This window comes from Orycteropus afer, unplaced genomic scaffold (assembly GCF_000298275.1).
Source record: "Orycteropus afer afer isolate SDZICR_OR568_19922 unplaced genomic scaffold, OryAfe1.0 scaffold00029, whole genome shotgun sequence".
In the NCBI taxonomy this organism is placed as follows: Eukaryota; Metazoa; Chordata; class Mammalia; order Tubulidentata; family Orycteropodidae; genus Orycteropus; species Orycteropus afer.
This window is the reverse complement of record NW_006921616.1, coordinates 1,676,225-1,684,791: the sequence shown is the minus strand read 5'-3', so window position 1 is coordinate 1,684,791 and position 8,567 is coordinate 1,676,225. Positions and strand designations below refer to the sequence as shown.

The 8,567-nt window shown below is 34.5% G+C and overlaps 1 protein-coding gene across 1 annotated transcript in view; it reads right to left on the bottom strand.

The window, feature by feature from the left end:
* CDH19 (cadherin 19) overlaps positions 1–8,567 on the bottom strand; it is a 78,357-nt gene that overhangs the window by 26,818 nt on the left and 42,972 nt on the right. The window contains exons 5-7 of the mRNA XM_007935484.1: positions 7,462–7,643; positions 6,668–6,921; positions 3,794–3,915 (exon numbers count right to left, since the gene is read on the bottom strand). Coding sequence (XP_007933675.1) covers positions 3,794–3,915; positions 6,668–6,921; positions 7,462–7,643 — 558 coding nt within the window. The remainder of the gene's footprint in view (positions 1–3,793; positions 3,916–6,667; positions 6,922–7,461; positions 7,644–8,567) is intronic.

Genomic DNA, 8,567 nt, shown 5'->3' with positions numbered 1-8,567 from the left:
CAGTCTGCTTACTTGTGTTATGCTATCCACCAGCCACTCCTCAGAAGGAAGGTTGAGCAATCTCCTTCCATAGTGATACTGCCTCAGCAACCCAAGGAGGGGTCGCTATGAGTCAGGTCTGACTCGACGGCACATAACAACAACAACGTACTTCTTATTAAATATATTGAAAGTCATTCTTAAGTACATTATAAATTGGTATAATTATAATATTTATTTGATCGTAGAATTGTTATGATATATGTATAAATGTTGTCATTGTTCTGTGCTGTGGAGTGGATTCGGACTCACAGTGACCCAATAAAACAGAGTAGAAATGCCCCATGTGGTTTTCTAGGCTTTCATCTTTATGGGAGCAGATCTTCAGGTGGGTTTGAATTACCAACCTTTCAGTGATGTCTCCCAAAAAATATGTGTTGTCAGTTGTAATCTCTATGCCAGTGGTTATATTGTCATTTGGTAATGGGTTGTCTTTGTTATGTCAATGAGGCAGGATTGGTGTGTGGTATGTCTTGGGCTCCTATCTTTGTGACATAAAAGGAGCAGATTAAGGAAGGAGAGACAGGAGAAAATTGATGTTGAGCCACCTGGAAATCTCAAAGGTACCAGGGAAAAGGAGCAGAAGAGACAAGGACCTTCCTCCAGGGCTGACCCAGAGAGAAAGCCTTTCCCGAGAGCTGCCACTCTAAGTTCAGAATTCGGGCCTCCTAGGAAGGTCGGGGGGAGCTCTGGTAGCATAGTGGCTAAGACACTTGCCTGCTAACCAGACGGCTGGCGGTTCAAACCCACCAGCCACTCCTCGGAAGGAAGGTTGGGCAATCCTACTTCCGTAGTGATACTGCCTCGGAAACCCAAGGAGGGGTCGCTATGAGTCGGGGCCGACTCGACGGCAAACAACAACAACAACAACAAGCGATGATAATAAATTTGCTTGTTAAAGCCTCCGCTTGCAGCGGACCTGTTACAGCAGCACTCAGACCAAAACCAAACTCATTGCGGTCCAGTCCATTCCAACTCACCGCAACCCCATGGGGTTTCCAAGGCTGTAAATCTTTATGGAAGTAGATCTCCCCGTCTTCCTTCTGTGGAGCAGCTGGGGGGTTTAAACCACTGACCTTCTGGTTAGCAGCCAGACGCCTTATCCACCAAGCCATCAACAAAACGGTCAATGCCAACTCACAGCAACCAATGTGACAGAGTCGAATTGTCCCATTGGGTTTTCTGGGATGGAATCCTCATGGCAGCACATTGCCAGGTCTGTCTTTCTCCCATGGAACCGCTGGCCGAGTTCAAACTCCTGACCATTAGGTTAATAACTGAGCACTTACTCTTCGCACTACCAGGGCTCCTTATAAGTATACATACATATATTAAATTGACTGTTTCTTAGGAACAGAAACGGCCTTTACTATCCCCCAAATTTTATTACTATTTTTGTATTAATTTTTACAATTTTAATTGCAATGCTACAATTCACATTGACGGTTTAAAAAGAGGGAAATTAGTCCTGATATTGTCCCTCATAGACGTGGTGAATGACATGGATCTGATAGGAAGAATTCATCTAATTGATGGCATAGCATATATGTGATTTATTGTGCAAATTTTTCATGTAAATAATTGTCCTTTTTTTCTATCTACTTATAAAAGGTTTGAGTGTTTTGTGTAATACACACATGCAGATTTCAAGGTTCTGCTTTCTAGTAATTCACACTGAAGTGCACCTAGTTTAATGGAGGTAATTGATACATTCTTACAAAAAATCGTTCTCTTGATATACAAAATGTATAAAAGAAAACTAAGATTGAGAATCAATTCATATCAATTTATCAAAACAGAGTCAATTTATTGCTGAAAACTTTTACAGAGAAACACGTTTTTCAAATTTGTCCAATGTTCTCTTGAACGGATTTAAATTATTTTTCTCAATAGGTTTGTGAAGAGTGACATTATAAGTAATTTTCTCTCAGAAAGCCCCAATGAATAAAAGTTTCTAGCTTTCAGAAGAAAAGTTTTTGAATTGTTGACACCTAAAGCCTTGGCATTTCGCCTTTTGCAGCAGATATTTTTCCCATTGTATACTCATCACCCCACTTTTATTGTTTAGTTAAAGAGAAAATTCAAAATCCAGACCCCAGTCCTCCTGCCATGTGAAAGCTATTCAAAGTAGGACAAAAAATAGGTGAGAGGTGCTTTCCATTGACCATACCACCTTTCACCTGTCTAACCAAGAGAAGATTAAGGCAAATATATGTTTAAATGCTTACAAAAATTGAAACACTTTCAAAATCATTTATATGAAAGAATTCATTTTACAATATTCCATATCCACAATCTATTTACTGTACTGCATTAAGTTCACTGACTAAATAATGAGAATAATATTGATAATCTTTTGTGTTCTATCTTGAATTAATATGAATTACTGGATAATTGAATTGATTGATTGATAATTTTCAAGACAATATCCAAGTGGTATATCTGAGGAATTTTACCTACTTTTACATCCTGAGAAGGAATTCCTCTCACGCTCTCTTAGAAATCTGATTGCTCCTGATTATTGACAGCTTGGTTCTCAGCATAGATGAAACTGAGTGTTGAATCAGGAAATGTGTTCCTTGATATTTTTAGGTAGTCAGCCAGTCAGTGTTTGTTGTTTGTATCCTTTCCCATAATAATGCCATTGAACATTTTCAACTGCTATCTTGGGGTAAGTTTATCTTGTTAGTGATGTGCAAGAACGTCTGTAACATTTTATCCTAGAACTGGAATAAGACACTCAAATTCTGTGCTTGAATTATAGAATAATCTTTTTGTGTGTGTGCGTGTGAACTTATAAAGCCAGTCTTAACCTGATTATGGTTAAATGCGACAAAATTCCCATCCATTTTATATTATATTAAATTTAGTTCTCACCCAATAGTTTTACTATTATTTGAAAAGTAGTGAAATAATGGATAACATTAATTATGTACTTGTCTAAATTGAAAGTTTTACTTTAAGGGAAGAATTCTTTTGAAATCAGTATTATACCTTATTTCCATCCAAAACTGTCTTTACAGTGTGAACATGTCTTTGGAAAGAATTTAAGACTTGATTTTTCTTTTCTTTTCTTTCTTTCTTTCTTTTTTTAAAAACTCATCACTTAAAAAGGATCCATGGAAAATATATGAGAAATATTGCCCAGGTTAAAAAAAAAAAAATGAAAATTTGTATCCCATTCATATCAAGAGATATCAATATATAACCATGAAAAAGATGTGAGGGCCTATTAACCAAATCCATTGCCATTGAGACAATTCCAACTCACCATAACTCTACAGGACAGAGTAGAAATGCCCCATAGGGTTTCTGAGATTGTAATCTTTACAGAACTAAAAATCACCACACCTTTTTTTTTTTTTCCGTGGAGCGGCTGATGTGTCTGAACTGCAAATTCTTCTCTAGCAGCTGAGTGCTTAATCCACTGTGGGTTTTAGAATTTCAGGTGACTTTTATTTTATTCCTTCTATTTCTCTAGCTTGCCACTGATTGCTTTTGAATTACAGATTATTCATTTGTATAATAAGGAAAACATTCTTGAAAGTATTTAGTGAATAAACATATAAATAAGCTGCAATGTGAGTGATTAGACAGCATTCATTTAAAGTAAGGAAATACCATGTACATAAAGTATACATAAATTTTATGAATTTGCATTCTAAAAATATTTATTTTTCCTCTTCTTTTAGACATTATTAAATGGTGTACAAAATATTGTGAACCAGTATGTGTTTCCCATATGCGTACTTACATTTTTCTGTGGCCATGATACTTATGTTGTACCAAGCGCTAATCTCCCGGTCTAGAGGGTTAGTTGTGCTAATTGTGCCATTGTTATCAATACTGAACATTTTGCTTCTGGTAATAGAATACCTAGACGGAAAGGAAAATACTTCTTAATGTTGTTTTTTTCCTCTGTATAACAGTGAAACGTTTAGCTCTTTTCAGAGAAGAGGATATATTATTAAATGCATGCACTCTGCACCTAATGTAATGCTGAAAAGTTTCCAAAAAGTATGTTCACACACTTAATATTCAGCTCAGCTGATATTGAAGGAAAAAAAAAAACTCCAGATTTAAATTGATGCATGCTAAATCTAAACACATGTCACTCACTCTCATTGCTAGGAGAGAATTTTAATAGAGAATGCTTTGGTTAAAAAAAAAAAAATTGCAAAATTCCATTTGCAAAATGAAGATAAGTCCAAAGAAGTAGGGATAAAAAAAATAATGCTTTTCAGCCTTTGTTTTTCAACTTTGAAGCCAAGTAATACATATCCTCAGCCTGGGCTGTTACTAGTCTCTTTTTGTACCACATAATTTTTTAATAAATCTGTCCTGTCACAATTATTTGATTCCTGATATATATGAAAATCCTGGTTTTGTCTGTTTAACAGGAATTGTCCAATAGCATTTAATAACAAAAAAGAGTAACACATCTTCTTTATATGGTAAATGAGCCTTTCATGTTATCTGGAAAATATTAGAAAACATAAATGAGACTTTCGTGTTATCTGGAAAATATTAGAAAACATAAGTCTATATAAAGTTCTGCCACCCTCCTCCCCATCAGCCAAACGAGGGGAATTAACCTGCTATTCTCCTTATCTCAAAAGTAAAGAACAGTAGATTTGAAGTCCTGTTAGATCATGCATGAAAATTTGCAAGTTACAAATTCCCTCATACGAAAGCCTGAAAATAATCTCAAATTCTATAATGAAAGAAACCTTTGAAGTTCTCAGCATGTCACATCTGCATGCAAATGATTAATAATAAAAATTAAAGAAGAGGAATGACTGAAATTCAATGATGGCTTCTCATTGCATGTATATCCTTCAAAGACTTTGATGAGACATCAATGAGGTTTGCCATAATTATGTGGCAAAAGATGAGAATGTTTTAATCTTCAACTGACAGGTTTCTAAAAATATCACAGTCATTTTTAGCTCAGTGTTCAGGAGAGAATTAAAATAGAAATCACAGAATTCAGCTTTAGAAGAGCTTGGTTACTCTACTCATTTTAAAACATTTAATAGCAATTTATTTCAACATCCACAAATGATTGCATTTCCTCCTTAGAAGATCTGTTGACCAAACGAAACAGTAGCATGTCAATTAGTATTCTCTATTAAATATTTTCTGGAATATCCTATTTCTAGAAATACATCATTCTAAATAAAGGCAATTAAGAGTAGAATAGAAAGTCATGGTTTTTATCCACATATTAAGCATTTGTTAAAAAATAAGAGTAATGGATGCCACAATAATTAGGTTTACACTAAAATGAAAGAAACAAAGCAAAAAAAAAAAAAAAAAAAAAACAGATGTCCGCCTCTAGTTTATTGTGACCATAGTGCTGATGTGTATGGTGTATCATTTTCCTTGGCCCACACTAGGGCCACCGATTCTTCTCATTTGATTGGTTTTCTACCTCTCCTTGGTCTTTATATAAGTTATAATTAAATTATATATATATATCCTTTTCCTATTATTTTGGAAATTTAAGACACTTGAATATAAGAAAATTAAATCAGAAAACAACTGCTATTTTATAATATTCACCACCATTACCTTGGCCACATTTCTCACTGACAATCCCTTCCCTCATTAAAAATAATTTTGAAATAATTATAGATTTAAGTGTTGTAAAAACAGTACAGGTGTTCCAAGGGTCTGTCACCCAGGTTCCCCTAAGGTGAGCATTATATAAAACCATAGTGTTATTATTATGTTATCAAGTAAGAAATGATTGGCATACTATGACTGTAGTAACTAAACTACAGACTTTATTGGGATTTCACCCATTTTTCCACTAATGTCCTTTTTATTTTCTGTTATCCAAGATAGGATTTCACACCACATTTAGATTTCACGTATCCTTAATCTTCTTCATGTTTTCTGAGCCTCCTGCTCTTCTATTACCTTGACATTTTTGCTGAAGATTGGTCAGTTGTTTTGGAGACCGTCCCTCAGTTTGGGTTTACTTATTGTTTTCAAATAATTATGTTAAGGTTATACATTTTTGGTAGAATACCACAAAAGTAATGTGCCCTTCTCAAGTACTAATTTTAATATCTGTCTGTGGACTAAGCCAACACTAATGATCTCTTTGGTTCTATTGATCATTTTTTACTCCCTTCATCTATCTATATGTATTACTCATATTTCTTCTGTAAGAAAATTTTCCCTTCTTTTTATCTATACCAGTATCGACTCATGGGTATATTTTCCTGTGTGTTATAATCTGAAACTATCATTATGTGTTGCTGAAATAGTTTTAGTTTGTCCATGAGAAGTAATTCCAGTGCAGTTCCTGGACCCTTTCAACATACTCTCAAATCTTTTTTGAATGCGTCTTTACTTCCTGGCACCATGAGATGTTCCAAGCTCATTTTCCACTTTTCCTAGAGCAGCTCAGGAATCGTTGGAGACTGGGGATGCTAGGTGTGCTCATTACATCTCGTTCTTTCATTACTTCTAGAGCTCTGAAGGGACAGCATATTGTTGACTAACATAGGTACAGATAAATATCCTTGCTTGACTTTTCATCAATTTAATTTTTGTGCTAATCTGTTATCTCCTCACTGTTCAACCCAAAGCTCATTAGCTGACATTCCAGACATACCTGATGGGAGAATTCCTGTGATCTGGATCTTTGGCAGATACCATGCCTACAACGGATCCATATAGGTTTCCTTCAAAAATTTCAAATACATAATATGGGAGGAGGAAAACAGGAGGTTCATCAGCGTCTTCCACCTGAATCCTGATGAATGTGGTGGAAGCCTCAGTGTGATATTTCAGGAGCTGTTCATCAACATGGCGGTTTTTAACTTTTGCTCTGATACGATAGTGATTCTGCTGCTCAAAATCCACTGTCTACAAAGACATACAAAGTACACAGAAGACATGGCTTCAGTAACCCAAGGCATTAGTCATCAGGGGAACTCATTAAATTAAATTTCGGTTATTTTTTTCAGTTTGGTTTTACTCTTTAAGTACATGGATTCCTCTGATATTATCATAAAACAATTCCATTACAAATCTCTGTGTTTTCTTATTTACATTTGTAATAAAATGTTTTGGAATAATAACTATATTTTTCATTTAGGATTAAAATTATACTTCCCAAAGTGTAACTATGATATTGTGCATTGATTATCTTGTATTCAATATCTTCCAATAAATGTCCTTTATTGGAAAATATTTATAAATAAGTTGTTCACATATCATTAGAAAAACACTGTAATAGATAGCTTTCTAATCCCTATACTCCTTTTTTCCTCTAAATCATTAATCACAGCTTTTAATTTCAATTATTTAATAAAACAAAGACTGATTGGGTGCAAAAAATAATTTTGTGTGTTTCTAATTTGATTTTGTACTATTGTGTAAGGTAAGTGATTGAAATGCATGTACCTTTTTTAATACAACTATTCCTTCTTGGGTCTCATTATTAGTGATGATGTCAAATGGTTGTGAATCATCTTCTATGCTGTAATCCATTTCTGCATTCTCACCTATGTCATAATCATATGCCATGATTGTTCCTATAGAAGTCCCAATGGGGGCAGATTCAGAGACATACAGGCGGTAGAGATCTTTTGAAACAAATGCAAGAGGGTTTTCATAAATTAGTACCATAAGAAACTCTCAGTGGTAGCACACTTTATGGATTGTAGGTAAACCTCTCCCACTATTTCCCTTCTTTCTCCTTTTATTTGTTAAAAGTGAACATTTTCCTAATATCCTCAAGATTTACTAACTCAGAAGCCCAATGAGGGTAAATGAGTTGGAATTAACTTGATGGCAGTGGATTATTTTTTTTAAGTTTTTAATTTTTATCATGAGTATATGTAATATCCAAATTTCTATTCATAAGCACCCCTTCTCAATATTTATGTATTTATTTATTTTTATTTCATTCTACCCTTCAAATCTCTTAAATTAACTTTGGTTAAAAGAGCTCTTCAATTTTGCTTATACTTTCCCTTGTGCCTAATTTTACCTACAGATATAAGTATGAATTAAGGGGGAAGAGAGGCTAAAACAAGTAGATGAGATCTACTTGTGTATTAGCTTGACTTTCAGGCTCTGAGACTGGACTAGATCAATCATAGCTGACATAAAAAAAAAAAAAAAAGTTGGACTCAAAGGAATTAGGAACTGGAAGAAGTAGTGAAATTATGTTAGAATCACAGATGTCCCCATTTTAGTAACAAGAAAATAATAACAGTTATAGTTGAAATATATAGATACATATATAAATAACTGAGGGCATTTGATTTTATTTCTTGAGAGTAACTTGTATAAAGCTTATAAATAATTATCCCATATTCCTTAAATAAATTATCATAACTTATGCTAAAATAATAATTACTTATTGAACAAACACATACCAAGGACCTGCTCTGTTGTTGTTGTTGTTGTTATGTGCCCACGAGTCGGCCCCGACTCATAGCGACCCCTCCTTGGGTTTCCGAGGCAGTATCACTACGGAAGTAGGATTGCCCAACCTTCCTTCC